This window comes from Oryctolagus cuniculus, chromosome 17, assembly GCF_964237555.1.
Source record: "Oryctolagus cuniculus chromosome 17, mOryCun1.1, whole genome shotgun sequence".
Taxonomy (NCBI): domain Eukaryota; kingdom Metazoa; phylum Chordata; class Mammalia; order Lagomorpha; family Leporidae; genus Oryctolagus; species Oryctolagus cuniculus.
In genome coordinates, this window is record NC_091448.1 from 52,593,668 (window position 1) to 52,618,536 (window position 24,869).

A 24,869-nucleotide genomic window follows, 5' to 3' on the forward strand; every position below is an offset into this window, starting at 1 on the left:
GTACCGACACTCACCCATATATAGTTTTTCTTAAGCAATTTATTTATTGACAGGCAGAGTGGACAGTGAGAGAGACAGGTCTTCCTTTGCCGTTGGTTCACCCTCCAATGGCTGCTATGCCCCGACCAGGACTAGAACCCGCTGTGCCGGTGCCGCAAGGCAGAGGATTAGCCTAGTGAGTCGCAGCGCTGGCCAGTTTATTTATTTGAAAGGCAGAGCATCAGAGTACAAGAAAAAGAGAGAGACTGCTCTCTCCCATCTACTGATTCCCTCCCCAAACAGCCACAACTGCCAGGGACCAGGAACTCCATCCAAGTCTCCCTCGTGGGTGGCAGGGGCCCAAGCACTTGAGCCATCTTCTGCCGCCTTCCCACGTGCCTAAGCAGGGAGCTGGATGGGAAGTGGAGCAGCCGGGACTTGAACCAGCCATCTGATATGGGATGCTGGCACCACAAGTGGTGGCCTAACCAACCCCTCGTGCCACAATTCCTGTACGGTTTGTATGTATCACTTTAAGAGAAAAATGGAAGGAGAGCCTACTGTGTTGGTTTTTATTGAACTCACTGGGCTCAAGGACACAGAAGAGGGAAAAGCGTTGAGGGGGGGCAGGCTGAGAGCCCCGTACCCACGTCCAGGCCAACGAGCTGGGGCTGGGACCTGCTGCTGCCAGCCCCAGTGAGCTGAGTCCAACTCTCCTCCTCCCCTACAGGCGCCCACCCCGGCTGTGCTCAGCTGCCAGGTTCTTCCCCAGGGACGCTGAGCTGCTCACTCCCTGGCTTGCAGGACATGCTGGGGGTGGGGGGAGGAAGAGGCCTGGGAAGGGGCTCAGGAACCCAGCTGGGGATGCCCACAGGAGGCGGCTGAGTGCCCCAGGGGCTGGACCAGGAGCCTGTCCACAGGAGGGCAAGGTGAAGGGGCTCCTTCCTTTCCGAGCTGCTCCACGGGGCTCTCACAGCCCAGGGCCCAGCTCCCGTGATGCAGGGGCCATCTGGGCGGGCAATGGTCCCACGTGCAGACAGAAGGTTCAGGAAGGAGGGGGAGGGTCTGGGCACCCTTGAGCAGCTTCCCCGTCCTCTCCCGTGGGGTGGGACGGGGACGCGTTAGATGGAGACGCTGTTCTCGATGAGCGGCGGGTCCAGGTAGGCGTAGGGCAGCGCCAGGCCCCGGTTCCGCTCCCTGATGTCTCTCGAGATCTGGGCCAGGCGGCTCTGGAAGGCGGCGATGCTGCGCCGCGGGGCGTCCTCCGTGAAGTGCTCATCCGGGTACGTGCCCAGCGGCCTCTGCAAGAAAACGGGGCGGGGACAATGAAGGCAGGTGCAAACCCAGTCGCTCTCTGCGGCCTGACACGCCTGACACGGAACGGCCCCCCAGCCCCCTGTGCAGGAACCCAGCGAGATTGGGACAGGCAGCCCCTGCCCAGTGCCTTGTCGGCCGGGATCTGCTCTGTGCTGCTGCGACCCCTCAGCCCCCAGCGCCTGCGTCTAAGTGGACGGGAGAACTCTCCCTTCCGGGGCCGGGCAGGTGCCCTGCGAGGGAGAACGCAGCCGACCCCCACGCACGCGGCCAGGGCGCGGCCGCCACGGCCTCCCGGCCACACACACAGTTCCACCCAGAGACCAGCAGCGTCCTGGCTCTGAGGCCCTCAGCAGTGACCGACACGGCGCCGCGGCGGCTCTGGACAGGTGTCTCGCTGAGCTTCGCCAAGGCTGCCCGAGAACGCGACCCACGGCTGGCCAGCCTCCTACCCAGCAGCCGCGTCCCCACTGCGGTGCCCTTCGTGCGGTGTAACTGCTGCCGACACGACTGCATTTAAAATTAGTTTTCTTGCTGTATCGTGTTGGCAAAGCCTTCCAGATCAGTGTTATACATAGCAAGAATAGTGGGCATTTTTTTCTTGTCCCTGATTTTAATAGGCCTTTACTGTTTCAACCTAAGGAGTGTGTTTTCTGAACGCACTTTTGAAAAATAAATGTATGGGGGCGGGCGCTGTGCTGCAGTGGGTTAAAGCCCTGCCTGAAGCGCCGGCATCCCATTTGGGCGCTGGTTCGAGTCCCGGCTGCTCCACTTCCAATCCAGCTCTCTGCTGTGGCCTGGGAAGGCAGTAGAAGATGGCCCAAGTCCTTGGGCCCCTGCACCTGCGCTGGAGACCTGGAAGAAGCTCCTGGCTCCTGGCTTCAGCTCGGCACGGCTCTGGCCATTGCGGCCATCTGGGGAGCGAACCAGCAGATGGAAGATCTCTCTCTCTTTCTCTGTCACTCTTTATGCCTTTCAGATAAATAAACTAAATCTTTTGTGAAAAGTAATAAAAAAAGTTATAGTATTTATTTTGTATTAAATAAATGTATTTATTTGCCAGGAAGACAGAGACAGAGACAAATAGAGATCTTCCTCCCACTGATTCACTCCCCAAATGCCTGACACAGGCAGGCCTGGGCCAGGCCAAAGCTAAGATCTGGAACGCAACCCAGGCCGCCCACATGGGGAGCAGGGACCCCAACTACTTGAGCCATCACCTCCTACCTCCCAGGGTGTGCACTAACAGGAAACTGGAAAGAATGTAGCCAGGGTGAAACCCAGGCATTCTAGCGCCTGATGTGGGCATCTCAAGCAGTGTCTCGACCATTGAACCAAATGCCTGCCCCTCAAAACATATTTTATCAAAATCCCTTAAGAAAATATCATTGTGGGCTGGTGTTGTGGCGCAGCGAGGTCAGCCACCACCTGTGACACCACCGGCATCCCATAGGAGCAGCGGCTGGAGTCCAGGCGGCTCCACTTCGGGTCCAGCCCCCGGCTAGTGTGCCTGGCAAAGCAGCAGAAGATGGGCCACAAGACAGGAAGTGAACCAGCAGATGGAAGATCTCTGTCTCTCCCTCTCTCTGTTACTCTGCCTTTCAAATATATCAATACATCTTAAAAAAAAAAAAAAAGGATGTCATTGTACACCGAGTTTTTATTAGCAATGGCCTTTCACATTTGTCAAATGCTTCTTCGGTGTACATTAGGGTGAGTATACGGTGGCCTCTTTATTGGGGTAAGGAGATTTCACAAGGTCAAAGCAGCCTTTCATTGCCTCCACTCCCCAGGTACAGTCTTTGTCGTGGCGTGTTATTATTGTTTTACTGCCCACTATGGGCCTTTATCAGCTGATGTAAGACAGTAGCTAAGTGGGGCGACTTTATAATTTCATTTTCTTAATGACAGCTAACATGTAAGCACCTCACAGGGACCATCGCGGCCTCACAGGAACCCTTGGGACGGGTCCTCTTATCATCCCCACTTTAAAGACGGGGAAATGGAGGCCCAGGGAGGCCAAATTACAGAGCCGGGGTCGCCGCGGAAGAAGTGTGGGCCCGGGATTACAGCCCTGTCTTCAGTCCTCCCTTTTTGAAGTGCATTATCGCTGTGGGTGCTGCTGTCAGGTTCTGCCACCAGGAACCCGCCTGCGGAAGCTTCTAGCGTTTTCTCTGCTCTCAGTCTGACTAGGGGGTTACTTCTGCCACAGTCTCTTTAGAAATCAGGTCTCCTGGGACCACTGACACTTGTGTGTGATTTTCATTTCTTCCGGAGTTCAGTTTTGATTGTTTTTGTTTTCCTAGGAAGTAATTCATTCGATGTAGATTTCCAAATTTGTTTGCATAAAACTGTAAACGGTATTTTCTTACAAGTTTCAAAGCCTTCTCTGTATTTGTGGCCGAATGCCATTCCTTTCCTAATGCTGTGTGTTAGGAATTCTCTCCCTCTCTCTCCCCCTCTCCCCCTCTCTCTCCCCCTCTCTCCCCCCTCCCTCCCTCTCCCTCCTCTCCCCCTCTCTCCCCCCTCTCCCCATCTCTCCCCCCTCTCCCTCTCTCCCTCTCTCTCCCTCTCCCCCTCTCCCCCTCCCTCTCTCTCTGTCTCCCCTCTCCCTCTCTCTCCTCCTCTCCCCCCTCCCCCTCCCTCTCTCCCCCTCTTCCCCTTCCCCCTCCCTCTTCCCCGCTCCCCCTCCCTCTCTCCCTCTCTCTCCTCCTCTCCCTCCCTCTCTCCCTCTCTCTCCCTCTCTCTCCCCCTCTCTCCCTCCCCTTCTCCCTCTCTCTCCCTCTCCCTCTCTCTCTCTCTTAGAATCGTCTGTAGCTTACATTGTATCTACCAGGCTGACATCTCATAACTGTAGTGTAGACATCAAAAAGCAGAACCCAGAAATCCGACACACTGGATTCCAAACCTGCTTCCTGGGACGGTGAGCAGATTCCTTACTCCTCCGGGTTCTGCTTTCTACTCTGCAGAAGCCACCATTACTGAGCATATGGGCCAGCACTGCACTGAGCATTTAAATACAGCTGCTTGTTTTGTGCTGGAAGATAATGTACACAAAACTTCTGATGCAACATGACAGAGCCTCAACAAGTGACAGCTGCTGTTATTACTGCTGCTGTTAGACCCCAAGTGGGGCTGGCGCTGTGGCATAGCGGACAAAGCCTCCCTTATGGGCACCAGTTTGTGTCCCGGCTGCTCCCCTTCCGATCCAGCTCTCTGCTATAGCCTGGGAAAGCAGCAGAAGATGGCCCAAGGCCTTGGCCCCCTGCACCTACATAGGAGACCCGGGGGAAGTTCCTGACCAGCTCTGGTGGTTGCAGCCATTTTGGGGAGCAAACCAATGGATGAACCAGTGAACCAACTCTGCCTCTCAAATAAATAAATAAATATCAAATAAATAAATAAATATTTAAATTAAAAATATGTATGTACACCAAAGGCCCTGGAAAGCAGCAGTGATGGCTCAAGTCATCGGGTTTCTGCCACCCACGTGGACGATCTGGGTTGAGTCCTACTCCTTGCCCATTTCGGGCGTTTGAGGAGTGAACCAGCAGATAGGAAATTCTCTCTCTCTCTCTCTCTCTCTCCCTCTCCCTCCCTCCCTCCCTCTCTCTTAAATAAATAAACTTCTCACTAGTTTATGAGGTGGGAACCCTCTCTCCCATCCTCTTACCTTTAAAATATTTATTTATTTATGTTCTTATTTGAAAACAGAGATGGACTGAGATCTTGTCTCCACTAGTTCATATCAAATGCCAGCAACAGCCAGGGCTGGGCCAGCCTGAAGCCAGGAGCTGGGAACTCTGACGTGGGTGGCAGGGACCCAGGGACTTGAGCCATCACCTACTGCTTGAGTATGCACACAAGCAAGAAGTTAGACCAGAAGCAAAGCCAAGATGCAAACCCAGGCGTCCAGAAGGGGCTGTGGGCATCCCACGTGGTGTGCAGAGCCAAGACGCAAACCCAGGCGTCCAGAAGGGGCTGTGGGCATCCCACGTGGTGCGCTAACGCCCTCATGTTCAACCTCTTGCCTACTCAGCCTACACCAGCAAGGGGAAGGACCCAGGACAAGTTCCTGCCATTCCCAGGGCACAAGTTGCCAAGTCAGATCCTGACACAAAGATACAACAGCTGCAGTCTTCCCAGCACCAACAGACTCGGGGTGGGAAATGAGGATATTCACAGCTCAGGGAATTTGCAAACAAGACCAAAAAGGCAGAGGCCTGGCTGCGCACGCAACGCGGAAACGGAGTCAGTGGTGACCGGTGACGTAAAGGGCTGGCCTCACCTGTGCGGCCGCCTCTGAGACTGCCCCTCACTCATTCACACGGCCCCGGGAGCTCCCCTGCTACAACTACTTTATCCACGTTGCCTGGGCCCCTGTGGTCCCCTAAACAAACACCGTGCCCTGTCTTCCTCCACACCCTGCTACTTCGCCGCCTGAACCATTTGTGATCGTATAGTGCACACTGCGCTCTCTCGCCTTCACTGCCTGGTCAAGCCCTTTCTTCTGCCTAGAAACAAACCCTGCCCCTCCTTTGTCTGCCAGACTCCTGCTGGTCCCACAGATTTCAGCCTAGAAGCCACGCCCTCCAGGGAGCATTCCTGGGTTCTCCTGGACCCAGTTAGATTCCACAGGGCCTCATCCTCACCTCCATCGCTAGACTGTGAGACTTGCTCACAAGGCAAGATCATAGCTACCCTACCACGTGCTTGGCACGCACCACAGGTGCTTCGGAAGTACATGCTGAGTGGAGGACTTAACACAAAAGTGATCCTAAAATGCGCGGTGCCCTTTTGCATTTACTTGTGTGTCTCATCAGCTGGACCACAGGCTTCTTGGAGGCAGGGAGGTCTCGCTCAACCCTGAATGCCTGAGGGTCTGCGGCTGTGCTGCCAGGTGGTAGGCACCCCCAAATGCTTGTGCAATGTTTGGATGAATGATTGATGGGTGAAGGGATGGGACGGATGGACCAGTAAACTTATGGGTTGCATAGAAGTTGTGACCCAGCCACTCCACTGGTACTTGTTTCAATGTCTGCCTCTAGGGGTCGACTACCATCTGGTGGAGAATCAGAAGTACCCCAGGCAGCAGCTGTGGGCGTAAACCCCAGCCGCCAGTCCCATATACCCCCAGCAATAGCCTTGACCACCTCCACGGTAGAGCCCCATCCCTCTCACCCAGCACCCCCCCCACACACACACACCTGGTCCTTGGGCTCTTGGCTGACCAACCAGAAGAGGAGGAGGTTGTTACAGGTGATGTTCACTTCCGGGAGGGTGTCCAGGTAACTCTTTAGGGTGGTGGTCCCCTTGGTCTGCGGTGGGGGCTGCCTCATGGAGGATGGAGCGTTGGGCATCCAGGCCCCAAAGTCATGCTGTGGAGACCCCCAGCCTGGCTGAATCAGCCGGCCAGAGCGGGAGGACCGCTCCCTCTTCATCACCCCCGATCCCAACCAGCCCAGGCCTTGCAGTGGGTTAGCAAGGGGATTGCTGAGAGGAAGCAGAGGATGGGGCACCGGGTGGAAAATCCCGGAAGTGGGGCGGAAGTCACCCCCATCACTCCCCACCCAGGTTCCAGGCCCGGTGGAGTGGTCCCCAGAAGGGAGAGGGGGGACATTCTAGAGAGGGCCCTGGGCTGATACACCGCACAGAGCAATATGGCTGGGTCCCAACCGTGACAGGAGCCCGTAAGCTCTGCTCCCAACTGGAGTTGCCACTACACCCAGCCGTCACCTCCAACACAGCCCCCCACTGGTGCCACTCCAGCTTTCCTCCTCAACTCTGGTCTCCAGTCCATGGCGGCACCGGAACCTGATGCCCCCGGGCCGGCCCCGTGCAGCCTCACCTGCCCGCTGTTGACAGCCGCGTGCTGGGCGGAGCAGTTGAAGATGATTGCGGTGAGGAACTTCACCAGCTCTGCCGGGGTGCACAGCCGGCTTGGGAAGCCTGGGTGTGGGAGGGAGGGAGCAGGGTGTGGATGGAGGGTACCGGATTCCTGGGGGCAGCTCGGGGCCGGGGTTCAGCGTCGGGGGGACAGTGAGAGGGTGAGGGCTGATTGTTTCGCCACAGCTGTCTTGACACCAAGGTCAGGGTTGGGGACAGCTTCTGGTCTCTGAAGGGGGGTGGGATAGGACCTGGGCGCTGGGATCTGACCAGGGCTTCTGATAGAACTGGGTCCCAGCCTAGCGCCAAGCTGCCTCTCCCCTAATTCTGAAGCACTCCCAGCTGCAGCCCACAGTAGCACCCAAGGATGTAATTCTGCCCAGTTCACCAAGATCTGAGTAGCAGACACAGGCGACCACAGAGAGCACACCTCGGAAGCTCCAGGGATGCATGCAGAGAAAGCTGGGAGGACAGAGCAGTTGGCAGGAGGGCGATCTTCTGGGAGAAGGGGGTGAACATTGAAGGGGGGTGGGGTGGAGGTGAGGGGAAAGACAGAGAAGAGCTCCAGGGGTCAGCCTTCCGTGCACTTCTCTCTGCCCCTCACCAATCTTACCCAAGCCTGTCACTCACTGACAACTCTCAAATCACACCTCTGGCTGCTCCCAGCTCCTGGGCTGCAGCCTTGGCAGTGGGCATCGCCAAGCTAACGTTTGTGAAACCAGATCCCTGACTCCCAATCCCCCCATACACACTCTCCAAACCAGGCCCTCCCGCAGCAGCTCCCTCCACATCCGGGGGGTTCCATCTCAGTGAATTCAACCAACCAGAGCCGAAAACATCCAGGAGAAACCTGCATCCATAGTGAACAATGTGCAGATTTTTTTTTCACACCTGTCACTCCCACACAACACAGCAGAATGACTATCTACATAGCATTTACATCCTATTAGGGATTGCAAGCCATTATACAACACAGAGGAGGACTGTGTACGTGATATGCAGATACAAGGACAGTTTGTCATTTTGTAGAAGGGACTTGAGCCTCCAGGGATTTATCCAACGAAGTCCCAGAACAAATTTCCCGGGGTACACTGAAGGGGTACTTGGACTCTATCCAGTCACTCAGGCCCAAATCCCTGCCCTCACACCACACAGACCGGCCAAGAGTCACCACCTCAGTGCCTTACAGCCCGTTCTGCACACACCAGCCAGAGGGTCCCTTTAAAATCCTCAGATGAGGGCACTCCTCACTCAGACCCGGGGTGGGGGGCTGTCCATCTCACTCGCTTTACCCCATCCCGCTGCAGCTGGCCCCCAGCCCCTCTCAGATCTCACTCCCTTCTCGGCTTTCCTCCCTCTCACTCACTGTAGCCACACGGGCCAGCAAGCTTGGACCTCAGGGCCTTCATCCCTCCTTCACCTCTGCCTGCGTCGGCTGGCCCTGGTCATCCTGAGAGTGAGTCCCTCACCTCCCCCAGGTCTCCACTCGAGGGTCAGCTCCTCTCTGAGATGACCCCTGATGCTGGCCGGAGTTTCTTCTTGGCTTGCATAACTACCCACCATCTGTGTTTCTTGGCTCTCTGTGTCTCCCACCCCCAAGAGGATGCTCAGCTCTGGGAAGGCCAGGAGTTTTGTCTGTCTTGCTCACTGCTAACCCCCAGCACCTAGAACAATAGTTAATAAATCTTAAGAGCCCAGTGGTCACGGGCGGGATGCAGCTGATACACACGGGAGTGAGACACTTCGGGGAGGGCACTCGTGGGTGGCGGGGCAGCCGTGGAGCTGGGGCTGGGGAGCCCTGGGCAGCATTGCAGGGGATTAGCAGGGCTGTGGCCCCACAGGCTTGGTGAGCAAACAGCAGGTGCCTGGCAGAGGGAGAGCTGGTTGGGAAGCAGCTGTCATGAGGACAGGGAGCAGAGTAGTGACCATGGAAATGGGAAGGACACAGGGCTTGGCCGCCCAGCTGGATTCAGGAAGACAGAGAGGGGAACAGGAATCAGGGAGGGCTCCATGGTTTGGAGTCGGGTTCAGTGAAGGGAAGGTAACGCAGCAGAAGAGAGAGGGGGGTCCGGAGAAGGGACCTGGCGTCTGCCTGGGAGCATGGGGGAATTTTCCAAAAGTTCCACTGGGGTTGCTGGTCTCATCTGGGAGGCTAGGAATAAAGAAGTAAATCTGTCTGTGCGTTTTCCTCCCCTTGAAACAAAGCCAGACTGACTGGGGTTACTGAGTGTGTTTTGCTTTTCAATACAAGGGTACTGGGACTGGTGTTGTGGTGTAGCAGGTTAAACTGCTGCTTGCAACACTAGCATCGCATATCAGAGCACCTGGGTTGAGTCCTGGTTGCTTTGCTTCTAATCCAGCTAATGCACACCCTGAGAGGCAGCAGGTCCCTTGCCAACCTTGTTTGAGACTTGGATGGGGTTCCTGGCTCCTGGCTGCAGCCTGACCCAGACTTGGCTGTTGTACCCATTTAAAGGAGTGAGCCCGTGAATGGAGGATTTGTATGTGTGTGTGTGTTGTTCTGCCTTTCAAATAAGTAAAAAGTTCATAGAAAGTCTCATCAAAGATAAGTTAATCAAGAGAGAAGCTTATTTTATTGCAAAAACATCTGAAACCCATGCATAGGAGATATTAAAAAAATCATGGAAATGAGTATTATGAAAAAACTGCATGGATTTCAAAAATTTTGCATAAAAGTTATCTTGATTCTACTTTTCCATAAACTTTTTATTTATTTATTTATTTATTTATTGACAGGCAGAGTGGACAGTAAGAGAGAAAGACAGAGAGAAAGGTCTTCCTTTGCCATTGGTTCACCCTCCAATGGCCGCCATGGCTGGCGCACTGCGGCCGGTGCAATGCGCTGATCCGATGGCAGGAGCCAGGTGCTTCTCCTGGTCTCCCATGGGGTGCAGGGCCCAAGTACTTGGGCCATCCTCCACTGCACTCCCAGGCCACAGCAGAGAGCTGGCCTAGAAGAGGGGCAACTGGGACAGGATCCAGTGCCCCGACCGGGACTAGAACCTGGTGTGCCGGCGCTGCAAGGCGGAGGATTAGCCTAGTGAGCCGCGGCACCGGCCTTCCACAAACTTTTTAAAAATTAGTGTTATTTATTATTATTATTTATTTTCATTCTAGTTGAAAGGCAGAAAAACATAGAGCCAGACATAAAGAGATCTTTGATCCACTGGTTCACTCCTCGAATGCCCACAAGAGCCAGGGCTGGCCCAGGACAAAGCCAGGAGCCCAGATCGCAATTTAGGCCTCTCACTTCTGTAGCAGGAACTTAAGTACTGGAGCTACCACTGCTGCCTCCCAGGGTGCTCCTTGGCAGGAAGCTGGATGGGACGCAGGGGAGCAGAACCAGCATTGTGGTACAGTTGGGTAGACCCACCTCCTGGGATGCCAGCATCCCACATGGGAGTGCCTGTTAAAGTCCTGGCTGCCTGGCTCCCTATCCAGCTCCCTTGTAATGTGCCTGGGAGAGCAGCAGTAAGACGGCCCAAGCACGTGGGCCCCTGCACCCACAAGGGAGACCAGGATGGAACTCCAGGCCCTCTGACCGTGGACGCAGGCAACCCAAGGGCGCATGTTAGCTGCTACGCCGAATGCCTACCCCTCCATGAACTTTCTGAAGTGCTCTTACATATGAATCTAGAATAATAAGTTTACAGCGGTTGGAAGAGGTGTATCAACCTGTAGAACGTGCTGCTGTATTAAATCAGAGGCAAGTTTAATAAAGATGCTGGGCAGGCATTTGGCACAGCAGTTAGAACACTGCTCGGGACGCCCACACTCCATCTCAGAGGGCCTGATTCCAGTCCTGACTCCACTCCTGATTCCAGCTTCACACCCTGGGAGGCGGCAGTGACGGCTTAAGTGGTTGGGTCTCTGCCACCTCTTTGGGGAAACCCAGACTGAGTTCCCAGCTCCTGGCTTTGGTCTGGGCCCAGTGCAGACTTCTGGCGAGTCTCCAGGGGATGGGAGACCCTCTCCCGTGTGTGTGTGTGTGTGTGTGTGTCCACTGTCTTTCAGATATGTAAAATAAATTCCTAATCAATACAGATAGAATTAAATCACCAGTACCGAGATCCCCCTCTGGGTCTCAAATAGGAAACAGATCCCTCCAAATAAGAAATGATCGCCCTAGGGAGAGAAGCAGAGAGAATCAGGATGGCTCGTGATGAACAGCAGGTTTGCAAAACACAGGGAAGGGTCATCCTCTTAAAAACCCAACAGAGGCCGGCGCCGCGGCTCACTAGGTTAATCCTCTACCTTGCAGCACTGGCACACAGGGTTCTAGTCCCAGTTGGGGCGCCGGATTCTGTCCCGGTTGCCCCTCTTCCAGGCCAGCTCTCTGCTGTGGCCAGGGAGTGCAGTGGAGGATGGCCCAAGTGCTTGGGCCCTGCACCCCATGGGAGACCAGGAGAAGCACCTGGCTCCTGCCTTCGGATCATCGGGTGCACCGGCCGCAGCACGCCGGCCGCGGCGGCCATTGGAGGGTGAACCAACGGCAAAGGAAGACCTTTCTCCCTTTCTCTCTCTCTCTCACTGTCCACTCTGCCTGTCCAAAAAAAAAAAAAAAACAAAAAACAGGGATGTGGCTGTCACCACCTTAACCGAGAAGTCACTCACTTCTGGCCTCCCTGATGGTGAGACAAGCTGACTTCACACGCCTCCCTCCCAGCATGATGCAACACGGGGGACACGGCATCACCTGAGCCAGATTCTTGCCAAAAACGTTTAACGTATTGATACTATGTCCAGTCTGCAAAATCCACAGGATGCAGACAACAAGCCGAACGAGGCAATTAGACAAACTCAGAGGGTGGGGCACCAACAGGACAACCAGTCTGGACTCTTATATAAGTGCCCTGGACTCTTATATAAGTGCCCTGGACTCTTATATAAGTGCATATCAGGCAACTTTTAAAAGCAGAAGGCAGAGGCCTTGTTCCAAATTCAAAGAGACCTTAGAGGACAAAACCGAAACCACACAACACGCGGTCCTGCCCCGGCTCCTGAATCAACAGGATCCACTGGGGGAGAACGGGACAAGTGGAGAAACCGGAGTGTGGCCCAGATATGAGGGTGTCCCTGAGACCATTGTCAGTTCTGGGAAGTGTGATGCTGGCGCTACTCTGGCTGTGTAGGAAATGTCGTTGTGGGGCTGGCATTGTGGCATAGCAGGTTAAGGCCACCGCTTGCGATGCCGGCATCCCATGTGGGCGCCCAGTTCATGTCCCGAATGCCCCACTTCCCAACCAGCTCCCTACTATGGCCTGGGAAAAGCAGAAGATGGCCCAAGTGCTTGGGCCCCTAGCACCCATGTGGGAGACCTGGAGGAAGCTCCAGGCTCCTGGCTTTGGCCTGGTCCAGACCTAGCTCTTGTGGTTATCTGGGGGGTGAACCAGCAGATGGATGATCGATCTCTCTCTCTCTCTCTCTCTCTCTCTCTCTCGCCCCCCATCTCTCTCTCTGTAACTCTGCCTTTCAAATAAAATTTTTTTAAATGTCATTTTTACAGTTGCATATTGATTAGGTATACAACTTGATGATTCACCTTAAAAGGCTTGGGCAATACATAAGCCAGAAATAACCAAATATGACAAAATACTGGCAATTGTTGGAGGTAAGTGGGTGCCTATTACGCAAAAAGTCTGTGGAGAGGGAGGCCCATGTCCCATATCACAGCACCTAAGTTCCAATGCAGCTCTGGCTCCGACTCCAGCTGCCTGCTAACGCAGACCCTGGAGGGCAGCGGCGATGGCTTGAGGCACTGGGCTCCTGCCGCCCATGTGGGAGACCTGGGTCAAGTTCTCGGCTCCCAGCTTCAGCTCGGCCCAGCTCAGTCCTGTCCATGGCAGGCATTTGGGAAGCAAACCACTAGATGTGAGTGTTTTCTCTCTCTCTCTCTCAAATAAAGTTTTAAAAACTTGTGGAGAAATAGCATTAAAAGACAAGTTTATAAAAAATTGTGGAAAATGGAGTTAAACGATGTTTATTTTGGTGCCAAAAAATTGAAATCCATGTAAATGGGGGAGAGGAGTCTTCAAAAAGCTCATGAAAGTGCATATAATAAAAAGACTACACATGGATTCCAGAAATTGTGCACCAAAATAATCGTGTTTTTTTTTTTTTAATATTTATTTGAAAGAGTTAGAGAGAGGACAGAGAGAGAGAGGTCTTCCATCCACTGGTTTACTTCCCAAATGGCTGCAATGGCCAGAACTGGACCAGTCCAAAGCCAGGAGCTTCTTCCGGGTCTCCCATCTGGGTGCAGGGGCCCGAAGACTTGGGCTGTCTTCTGCTGCTTTCCCTGGAGCATCAGCAGGGAGCAGCCAGGACTTGAACCAGCGCCCATATGGGATGCCGGCATTACAGGTGGCGGCTTAACTTGCTGCACCACAGGGCTAGCCCCCAAAATAATCCCTCGGTTCCATTTCCCAAGAACTTTGGAAGTACCCTCCCACTCTCCTTTTCTGCATATTGGAGCACCGTTGTTTACAAGAAAAGCCCCTGAACCCACTGTGGTGGAGCTGCCACAGCTGCTCGCTCTGTGTGGAGGTGGCTGAGACAGGAGCTCTCCTCACGCCCCACCAGAAGCACTGAGCCCCAGCACTGCCCCGGGTCACAGGCCAGACATCTGTGCTGCTCTGGGCTTCTGCACTGCGTCCTCTGCTGTCATGGAAGCCTCTTCTACGTCCTGGGGCTTGGAGTACAGACCGCACATTGCAGGGGCCCGAGGAGTCAGGAAGGTGGAAATGGGATGGATACTTCAGGCAAGGCCAAAAGTCTTTCTATAGTGGGATCACCTGGCTTGCCCGAGCTGGTCTTCACGATGACAAGGAGACGCCAAAAGGAACATCCTCCTGGGGACAGTGAGCGGGGGCTTGGGGAGAGAGTTCTGAGTTTGGAAAGAGAGAGTTCTGAGAGTTCTGAGTTGGAAAGCTTCAGAGGAGAGATAAGAGAGAGGCCACTCCATGGGGGAGGGGAGAGAAAGGAGGCTGAGAGCCAGGACAAGCGGTGGGCTGGGAGGGGGAGACAGCGGGCCCCAGGGAGAAACAGGGCATCAGAAGGGCAAATCCTCCCTGAAGCTAAGGGAAGACATTGAAGAAAGGAGGGTGGGGGCAGGCACTTGGCACAGTGGCTCAGACGTGGTTTGGGATGTCCACATCTGACGTCAGGGTGCCTGGGTCTGAGTCCTGGTTCTGTTTCTGATTCCAGCTCCCTGCTAATGCACACCCTGGGGGGCAGCAGGTGATAAAGTGATGGCCCAAGTTCTTGGGCCCCTGCCACCCATGTAGGAGACCCAGATGGAATTTCTGGTTCCTGGCTTCAGCCTAGCCCAGCCCTGGCTGCTGCAGGCATTTAGGGAGTGAACCAAGATGGAAACTCACTCTCTCACTCTTTGGCAAATAAATACTCTGGTGCGTGAGTTTGGTTAAAGGGCAGGAGACTAAAAGGGGCCACTTGGAGAGGTGTCTCCGCAGAGTCAAAAGACGGGGAGAGGTACAGTACGTGACAAGTGTCAGTACGTGACGAATCAGGCAGCAAGCAGCAAGACCAACACCCTCCATGCAGAGGCTTGCAGACAAAGCGATGAAGAGAGGCTGGTGGCCGGACCGGCCGCCTGGCCAGACAAGGCACAACAGGCAGGAGAGGAGGGTCCGGATCCTCTGAACTCAAGACCTGGCTCCCGCCACGTGCAGCAGGGCTTACACGGAACTCAGCCAGCTGGAGGGAACAGACGGGCCCAGATAAAAGCAGACCGTGAGGGGCAAAGGGTCGTGGGTGAAAGCCGGGCTTTGGAGACCTCAGGGGGGCTCCGGATCCTGCCTCTGCAACCTTCCCCGTGCTCGCTTCCTCCTCTGCTCCGTGGGCAGTAAGTGAGGACTGGTTAATGGGGTGGGGGTGAGGCGGGCGGAGTAGGGAGGGGGTGGGGCACACTGGGGTTACCTGAGCTCTCCCGACTCAGGAACGCCTGAGCAAAAATCTCGCCGACCCAGGCCTGCAGCTCCGAGTCCTGCTGCACGGAGGCCTCGCTGGGGTAATAGTAGCCCACGATGTCCGAGACAAAGCTGCAGGAGAGAGATGCTGGGGCCCCAGAGAAGAGCCCAGGGCTCAGGCCTGGCCAGAGCACTAAAGCTCACGGCACACGGGCTGGGGAACAGGTGCACGGCTGGAACCTGAGGACCCAGGTGTCCCTTAACTGCTGAGTCACCGGGTCTGGGGGAAAGGATACTGAGGGACAACCACCACTGGGTCCTCCTGGCCCTGCCCCCTCTATCAGCAACCAGGGGGAGGCCACCCCGCCAGCCTGGAGGCCTGGGGCACCCTTAGCCCCCGCACCCACACTGACCCTCTACCTCCTCCCCCACCCTCTCCTTCCCTCCCTCCCCTGCATTCACACTCCGGCCCTCTCCAGCTCACAGCCACCTCCCCTTCACTGCAATTCCCGTCCCCCCACCCCCGCATCCCCTGCCCCCCCCATCAGCACAGGGAGGCTCCGGTCGGGCTGGAGGGGCGGCCGGGACCCAGCCACACCTCTCAATGGCCGCCCAGATCTTCATGCCGTCGTCACGGTAGTGATAGTTGGGGATGGCTAGGACGCCGCGAGCCCGCAGGCTGTCGGGCAGGCAGAAGTTGGTGTAGGAGAAGTGGGCCAGACCGGTGCTCATGAGGTAGATGAGGCCTCGCCTCCCGATGGACGTGACCTGCGGACACGGCACAGCCCGGCTCCTCCATCCGCCCACTGCCCACCCCGGTGCGTGGAGTGGGAAGAGGCTAATGACGCCGGGTATAACCAGGCCGCCCACGACCACGGATCCAAAGCCCACAGGGGGCTTCCCTGGCGCGGGCTGTGCAGGTTGTGGCCCTACTATGCGCACACGAGGAGCTCCTGGGTGTTTGCCACCTAAATGATGAACTTGAAAAGCAGAGGGTAGCGCCGGGGCTCGGGCTGCCCAGCCAGTGGAAACGGTTTGAAGAGAGCGGATGGGGCCGGAGGGCGGGGACAAGGAGGGGACTGTGGAGGGGGCAGGGTTTGTGGCAAGGGAGGGAGCCTGGGAGCAGAGCAGGGCTTGTGGGAGGGGCAGGGCAGAGCGCCTCAGGGGCGTGGGAGGACGCACCTGGTCCACAAGGCCTTCGGGGTTGAGCAGCGTTGCCCTGGCGATGGTGTTCACCTGCAGCGTGTACCGGGTGTGTGGGAGCAGGAGCTGCGTGCGGAGCGGAGCGAGGCGGGAGGGCACGTGAGGCCCAGATCCCAGGAGCAGGCCTCCCAGGCTGCCCCTGCCCCCGTGCTCCCGTCCCAGGGCCGCGCAGACCTTGTAGATGGGGTGGCAGAGCGGCAGCTGGCGCAGGGTGGCCATGGAGAAGGCCTCGCACAGCAAATGCGTGCACAGGAAGTGCGTGTTGTTCTCGTGCACCAGGAACTCCGAGTTGCGCACCCACGTCTTGGCCAGCAGCCAGTCCCAGTCGGAATCGGTGGGCAGAAAGATGGGGCTCTCGGGCCCGGGGGTCTGGCTCAGCTGCATCCAAGTGTGATGAAGAGGTGGAGCTCAAGGCGGTTTGCTCCCCAAGGCCCCACCCCAGAAGCCCCGCCCCCAGGCTCACCTGGATGGCCAAGGGTACCAGCGCCCCCTGGGGGTTGAGCCACAGCAGGCAGAGCGGTGCGGCCACGTATTGCGGGTGGCCATTAAGGCAGTGGACCGGGGCCTCGGCTAGGATCCAATAGTCAGCTAGGAAGATGTTCCCCCTCTGGAGAAGGGGCACAGGGCCTTAGAGAGCCCTCCCCAGCCCGCGCCCCGCTTCCCTCTCCCTTCTCTGCCCATGTCCACCCCAGCAAGGAGCTGAGGTCCCCAGTCCGGGCCTCACTAATTCTCGGTGCCTGCACTAAGCCTCGGGTACCCCACCCCTCCCAGAATGCCTGGAATGAGGTCCAGCAGAATCCCTCCTTATGCAAGTCCCGCCTGGCCTCTGGCTGGTACAAGCCAGCGTCCTCTCCTCCCCCGCTCCATACCTTCCTACTCTCTCAACTCCAGTGCAATCCTCTCCCGAGTTCTGACCATCATGTATCCAACAGCAGCAAAATCAACACACGGGGAGGGCTAGCCAGCCACCCCAAGCCTCATCAGGCCCTGGTCCAGATCTGTTCTACTTGGAAGGTGCGGGGTCAAGGCAGACAGGGCCCAGGCCCGCCCACCCTCACCCTGCACACACAGGCCTTGTCTGTACCGGCAACCCAGCCGCCTCCTTCCCACCAGGCCCACGGCTGAGGGCCTCACCCACCTCTAGCTCCATCTGCAGGCAGGTGTCCTGTCCCAGCACGGGTGCCACCATGTCGTTGGTGACAGGCAGCTTGCTGGGCAAACTGGAGAGGCAGTGGATCATGACCGGGTTGACACCGTTCAGGTACTGGTACCCAAAGAAGTGGTCCTCGTGCCAGTGCTCCGTGACGTACTCTGGGGGGGGGGCAAGAGAGGGGCCCACTCAGAGTGGAAACTGCTGGCCCCGCCCCCGATCCTGCCCAGCCCCTCGCACATTCCTGTGTCGTAGGCTTTTGTCCCAGCCACTCGTGGTCAACCTCCCGCTGAATACCTGGCCCTGGGGGGTCAGAGAGATAGTGACCTGTCCACTTAAGGAACACAGCAGGGACAGAACCCAAGCTTTTCCAGCCCCAAAGCCCAGAATGCCTGGGGTAGGAGCAGGGGAAGAGAGTTCTGTGGCCCTGGTGACAATCGGAACCTGCTAAATGACCACGACCCTCTCTCCCAGGCGAGCAGAGTGTCTCTCTGTGCTCACTCCCCCCACCCCGGAGGGGGTGCCTGAGGTCCTGGCCAGAGTCTGGGGGTCACCACCAACAAAGCCAGGAGCCCCTCTGGCAGTAACCCAGCCATTTCCTGGGAAGGGCTGGGAAACAGAGGAAGGGCGGGAGCCCATGTTGGAAAGGACTGGTGTGGGGAGCAACTGAGACTAGACTAAGTTACTGGAATTAAGACTTATTCTATGCATCTGCTCTCCCACAATATGGCGCTGGGAGAGGAGTAAACAACTTCTACACAGCTGCCTCCAGTTCGACCAGTAACCTGCAGGAGCTGATCCTGCTCCTGATTGGAGGAGAGCAGTGTACTCAGTCTGTGGGTAGCAGAGTTGGGATTGGTGGAAGAGGACTATAAAGGAGGAGAGAGACAACATGCACCAGGAACATCTAAGGGGAACATCCGAATAACATCTGAGCAGCCCCCGAGAGAGCCGGCCGGCGGTGTGCCGCTCCCCCGCGGAAGTGGGGAAAGTGGAAGGGTCAGCAGCCAACCCGGGAAGAACCAGCAGCAAACCCGGGAAGGGCCAAGCAGACAAAAGAACAGCGCAGGGTCCTGTGTCGTTCCTCCACGAAGAGGGGGAGCGACAGACTGGCATCTCCTGCCCAGCTCTGCCCACCTGACGTGAAGGTCCTGTGGCACCAAAAGATGTTGCGGATGTCCTCCAGCTTCTTCCAGGAGCCCCTGCGGTCCAGCAGCCCTCGAAGCTTCATGCCCAAGGACCTGAGGGGGTGGGGAGAAGGAGGCTGGGGGCCCCTGTGCTCCTGGCCTGGCAAGGACAATCCCCAGAGCAGGAGAGCCCAGCAGCCCACGTGGGAGGGAAGTCTGGTGCTTGGGGGAAGATCTGGAACCCCGGGAGTGCCCGGTTCAGATGCACCTGCCCCTGGGAGCAGTAACTGCAGGTGCGTGCCAGGGAGGTGCACATGGCTTCTCATGCGGACACGTGTCCCTCATGGTGTCCTGTGTGGCCTTCACCTGCAGGACAAAGCCCTAACTGCCCCGTCTGGCCGGCCCTTGAAGCCCCCTACACGCTGGTTTCTACCAACTGCCCAGAATCTCCTCCTTCCACGGGCACAAGGCCTGCTCTCCCAACACAACCAGAGACATGCTTTGTACGCTGGACTGCTAGGAGTGGGGGTGGCTGGCCGAGGGGGGAGGGCTCTTCACTGCACTGCTGTTTCTCTCCTGCTCACATTTTTTATGGTGAGCAACATTTTACAATCAAGAAAAAATGCTTAAGGGACCCAGCACTGTAGCAGCAGCAGCGTCCCATATGGGTGCCGGTTCAAGTCCTGGCTGCTCTGATCCAGCTCCCTGCTAATGTGCCTGAGAAAGCAGTGGGAGGCTGGCGCCGCGGCTCACTAGGCTAACCCTCTGCCTGCTGTGCTGGCACCCCGGGTTCTAGTCCTGGTAGGGGCGCCGGATTCTGTTCCAGTTGCTCCTCTTCCAGGCCAGCTCTCTGCTGTGGCCTGGGAAGGCAGTGGAGGATGGCCCAAGTGCTTGGGCCCCTGCACCCATGTGGGAGACCTGGACCTGGCTCCTGGCTTCAGATCAGCCCAGCTCCAGCCACTATGACCATCTGGGAGATGAACCAGCAGATGGAGGACCCCCTCCAACTCTACCTTTCAAGTAAATAAATACATCTTTAAAAAAAAAAACTGCTTAATATGAAACCTGCATGACCTCACTTCATCTCTCCCTAACACTTGAGATGCCAGCTCCCTTATGAACCTGCCTGATCGGGTCTTCCACAAACGCCGCCGTCCCTGGGGTCCCCTTGTAAACACGGTGCACAGCCCTCATTGGCTAAGACTCCACAGGCCAAGAACTGGGCTCTGCATGCCCTGACCTGCCCCTTCCTACCAAGCCCTCCCTAAGTGGGCTGAACCAAAGGAAAGAGAATAGAATACAGAACGGCCAGGTTTTTTGGCCAATAGGGTCAGCTGAGCAAAGGCGCTGATGGGCCCGGAAGAGGGTGGGCACCAGGGGAAGGCAGGGGTGGCAGGGGTGGGGTGGATCAGGAATCAGACAGACCCAGTGGCAACATCACCTGTGTTCACTCATGTAAACATTTGCTGCATGCCTGCCAATCAAAACCCAGGAGATGGAGCAGGTGTTAAGATGCCCATGTCCCTTATCCAAATGCCCGAGTTCAATGCCCATCTCTGCCCCTGATTCCAGTACCACGCTACTGTGGACCCTGGGAAGCCACGTTGATGACTCCGTGGGGAGACCTGCATTGGGTTCCTGGCTCCCAGATTTGGGCCCAGTGCAGCTCCAGCCATTGCAGGCATTAGGGGAGTGAACCACTAGTGGGAGCTCTCTCTCCCTCTCTCTGTCTCTCCAAAGAAAAAAATTGGTTTTTCAGCCTGAGAGATGGGAAATTTGGGCAGCAGCTCAGTCTGGAAGGCAGAGGCTGAGGGAGCTTACACAGGAGAAGGGGCATTCCCCAGCCCACCTGCACCCGCACCGACCCCACACTCAGACCCACTCCTTCCACGCCTGCCTCCCTCCGGCCCTTCCACGCCTGCCTCCCTCCGGCCCTTCCCTGAGCCTGTACTGGCCGCCCTGAGGTCGCCCAGGCCTCCCCGAGCCCCCTGCCAGACCTACAGCTTCATCCAGGAACAGCTCGCAGAAGCTCCTGAAGCCCCTCAGCCCTGCGCGGCCCGGCCGGGCCTTCCTGCCCCGAAGCCCGAGGCCGCAGGGCTGCCTGCACACCCCAGTCCTGACATCACAGGCCTCCTGAGCTTCGCCCACTCAACTCCAAGAGGCCCAGAAGACGAGGGCTCAGCTCCCCGGCCTGGCCTCCTTTGGGCCACCGCTCAGGGGGCAGCTAAATTTCCTGCTCCTGCCAAGGATGTGGGCTCACTGGGCACACACGCCCTCCTCCCCTCTACTCCTCTCCCAGGCCGGCATCAACCCCACCTCTCGTCCCCAAGAGCCACCCCCTGCCTCAGATAGCCACTCCCTTCTGTAGGCAACCAGGGGGCTCCCAGACTCCCCAGCTGTGGACTTGAGCTGCTGTTGAGCCTCGGGTTGCTAATTAATTACATGGATGCCTCCCTAGTGACGCTGGGAATTCCTCACGGCCAAGGTGATCTCCTTATACCACCACTAAGCAGCGTGCATTGAGACACTACTCTGCACTGGGTGCTACCCCATCTGCTTCTCCTGTAACACTACAGTGGTTGGTACGGCTACTGTCATTCAACAAGCAAGGAACATCAAGGTCACACTGCTGGAAAGCCGTGGTTCTGGCCCTGGAATCCAGAGTGCTATGACTCCTCCTCCTCAGAACTTGAGGGCGGAGCCTCCATGCCCTGCACCTGCCTGGCACAGCCCTGCTCAGTGGGTTTGATTGGTTGAGGAATGGAAAGAAGGTGGTGAGGAAGGAGCAAAGAGGAGGTGGGGGATGGGGAGATGGAGGAAGGGGAGCCCCAGGAGAGAGCCAGGGGCATGAGGGGCAGATGGAGGGCAGAGGGGAGAGAACCAGGGAGCAAAGAGGGAGGGGGACTGGGGCAGAGAACAGAGACTTGGGAGGAGACGGGCAGCCGAGATGGGGCTGGGGGCTGAGAAGGAGGTCTGGGGGCCAGGGATACAGGGATCCCCGAGGGCAGAAGGAGGGACTGGGCGGGAGAGGTGGGAGCGTGGGTAGGGGAGCAGAGAGGGCGGGCCTCACGCGGGGATGGCATTGAAGAGCAGCGAGGTGGTCTTGGTGACCGAGTAGCGGATGTTGGGTTCCATGTGCAGCAGAGACGGGATGTCGATCTTCATGGGGAAGCCAGGCAGGTACCGACCCCCGCTGCTGCAGACGGGAGGTGGGACGGGGATGAGGGGTGGGACCTGCAGCCCCCCACCTCCCTTAATTCCTACCCTTGGTCCTCCCTGAGGATCCCCAGGCCTCCCCCGCTCCCTCACTCCTCCCCTCCCTAAGATGACCCCTTTACTGTTGCCCTCTTTGCCCAACTCCCCCTCCCACCATGGCCTGGGGAGGGGGCATCCCTGGTCCCTGCAGCTCCTGTCACTTGAATATCAAACTCCAACTCTTCCTTTGCCACTGCCTGGCCCCAGCCCCCAACACACCCGTCACTGCCCTCCCCTGGCTGTCCCCAGCCTCGGCCCTCACCCGTCATCGCCCTGGTCTGCACAAGGCGTCGTCTTGGTCAAGGCGAATTTCTTGTTGGATTCCATCTCCTCGAAGCTGCTGACGTCCACCATGCGGGGGAAGCCAGGGGCATAGATCTTCCAGCTGCCCAAGGAAAAGGGTTGGAGGTGGGTCGGGAGGTTGGGAGAGCCAGAAGCCTTTAGTTATCTGAGGACGACATCCATGGTGGCTTACAGACGGCCTTTTGTTAAGGTTGAGCTACGACCAAGCTTGGTGAGCACCAGGGTCTTTCCAACGTGGGGACCAGGATGGTTGGGGTTGAGCACTGGGTCACGGAGGGTGCTGGGACAATTGTTGGCTGTGGTCTTCTGGGGCCAGACTAGGGGTCAGTCTTAGGGTTGGGGTGGGAGGGGGTAGAAGCCCAAGCCTGGAATTTTGACCCCAGCTGGGAACAACCTGACTGGGGCTGAGGTCAGAATACAGATGCGGGGGGGGGGGGGGGGGGGATGTCACAGCCGGCCGACCTCACCGGTAGCACTCTTGTCGCGCCCGGAGTTCCCGCTTCCGGTGATCCACAAGGAGGGGAAGGGAGTCCTGACTGATGGTTCTTGCTGTGGGGAAGGAGAGGACAGCGCTGGTCAGACGGCTCCACCTCCGCCACCCTGCCCAAGTCCCTAACCCCTGCCTGCAGTCCCACCACGGCCAGGGCAAGCACACGGGGACCGTGGCCCTGTGCAGTGGTCAGTGGAAGGAGCTCTGCTTGCCCGCAAACCACACCCATCTCCTGCCTGACCAGGACCTGCAGGGTACAAACCATGCTGCTCCCAGCAGCCTGGCACCAAGACAGGCGGATGAACAAGTACATTTTGTGAAGCTGTGGGTAGACGCCCCAGGGTCACAGCTCGCTCTAGGGACAGCTCGCTATTGGCGTTAGGGGAAGGTTCCTGCGCCTCGACCTAGTGTTCTGTCCTCATTGCCAATAATGCTCAGAGCAGGCAGCTCCGGAAGCTGAAGGGGCTTGACCCAGCCGCTCCCTAAATTCAACACCCCTTCACAGGGGCTTCACGCGCCCTAGAGAAGCCACAGTAGGGGACGGGGCTTCTCCAGGGAAATTCCCCAACCTGGTGGCTTCTCCCCAGGAGAGACTCAAGCACTTCAGCTTGTAGGGGAGTTTGTCTCTGCATCTAGAGGCATTTTCTTTGGGGAAAGCAAAGAGCCGCCCAAAGTGTGTGGGAAAATGAAATTCTGAGAGATGGTTATTCTGGTGCAAAAAAGTCTGAAATGCATTCATACCTTTTCACAATAGGGCGCTTTTTCATGAATTTTTGGAAGACCACTTATATGTACAGATTTGGAAAATTTTCACATCAAAAATTCTTTCTTAATTTCACTTTTCCACGAACTTTTCGAAGTACCCTCTTATGTCTGTACAAGCGCATGTGTCCCAGAGGAGTAAAATTGTCCCCCAACCCCCACATTTCAGGGTTTTAGAAATTCACTTTTTTTTTTTTAAAGAAAGCATTTACTTGGGAGCCCAGAGTTCCTCACCTCAACCCCAGGTCCTACACCCCAGGCTCGGTGAGACCCCATCCAGCCTCAGCCGTGGCCCACCTGTTCCGGGCCGCAGCTCCACGGTGCAGTAGCCCTCGATCCACTGATAACAGGGGAAGTGGGAGACGGCTCCGTCGGGGGCAGTGACACTGATGCGGCTGCAGTACCACGAGTCCTTGCGGAAGAACGCGTAGCGCTCCTTGTGTAGACGCAGCAGCAAGAGCTCGCCCAGCTCCGCCTCGCAGTGCACCTTGTACTTCTGCACCTGGGGCGCGAGGGAGTGAGCGGCAGGGAATTACCAAGACACCTGGCAAGAGTCGGGTCTACACCCTCAGCTGATCCAGAGCAACCTCAGCTGCCACTAGCCACCCCTACGAGAGGCTTCTAATCCATTCAGATTAGAAAAAGGAGAGTCGCTCCCCCAGGCAGAAGCACGCTCGGGGCAGGTGCGGGCGAGCTGGAGAGTGTGGCTCCCTCGTGCAGCCCGCCAGCAAACCATCCCGGGGGCCGGCGAGAGCCCTCCAGGGAGAAGAGGAAGTGTAGGCTAACAGCAGAAATGACCTGCCCGGTGCCCACCACCAGCCTATGGGAGCTAGGGAGGTAGAGAGCTAGCTCCCGGCTCTGCATTCCAGAAAAGACAGGGGCCACCATAGGAATAGTGACCGGGTCAGGGCCGGGAGGAACGCGCCTCCACACCTTCTTCGGGGTCCCCCCTGAGTCCTGCCCCTCCAGGACCGTCGTGGGGGCCCTCCTGGGGGGCCCTTCCCTCCTCCGCCGTACTCACCGAGCCCGGGGCAAAGTCCCTGCCTATCCGGTCCAGCCGCTCCTTGGGGCTCTCCCCACACGTGCCCACCAGGGTGACGGAGATGTTGTCCATGGTGCCGGCCATCAGGTAGGGACCAGTGGTCACACGAAGGCGGTACACAGCCATGATGGGAAGGAAGGAGGGAAGTCCCGCAGCCTGCCTGGAGGAGGCGAGCGGCAGCCGGGCTGGGCTGGGGTCCTGGGGACAGGAGGACCCAGCTCTCTCTGGGACACTCCTGAGCTCTCGCCGAAGCTCTCAGGTGGCCGCTCGGGCTCGTTCTCTCCGCCCACACTCTTCCTTCCACCCTAATACTTGTTTGCTTGCCAGTCCCTCTGGCTGGCTCGCCCAGATGGAGATCAGGAGCCTGGGTCCCCTGGGGAGGGAGGGAGGGACCAGAGGCTGAGAGCTA

The 24,869-nt window shown here is 57.3% G+C and overlaps 1 protein-coding gene across 2 annotated transcripts; it reads right to left on the minus strand.

Annotated features, from left to right (window-relative positions):
• Nucleotides 1–21: 21 nt before the first annotated feature.
• Nucleotides 22–24,727, minus strand: ALOXE3 (arachidonate epidermal lipoxygenase 3). Of its 2 annotated transcripts, none has more exons than XR_011383289.1 (15): nucleotides 24,440–24,727; nucleotides 23,716–23,920; nucleotides 22,634–22,715; nucleotides 22,126–22,248; nucleotides 21,679–21,804; nucleotides 18,619–18,722; nucleotides 17,470–17,642; nucleotides 16,795–16,938; nucleotides 16,506–16,709; nucleotides 16,311–16,397; nucleotides 15,727–15,896; nucleotides 15,139–15,276; nucleotides 7,142–7,242; nucleotides 6,501–6,671; nucleotides 22–1,280 (listed from the first exon to the last, which is right to left on the minus strand). XR_011383289.1 is itself a non-coding variant. In XM_008270760.4 (15 exons), exons 1-15 carry the CDS (start codon nucleotides 24,584–24,586, stop codon nucleotides 1,101–1,103), a joined length of 2,139 nt encoding a protein of 712 aa, XP_008268982.2. In that variant the 5' UTR covers nucleotides 24,587–24,727; the 3' UTR covers nucleotides 22–1,100. The 2 variants fall into 2 exon arrangements, 1 of the variants encoding a protein (XP_008268982.2); XM_008270760.4 differs by having other exon boundaries at nucleotides 15,139–15,260.
• Nucleotides 24,728–24,869: the final 142 nt, after the last annotated feature.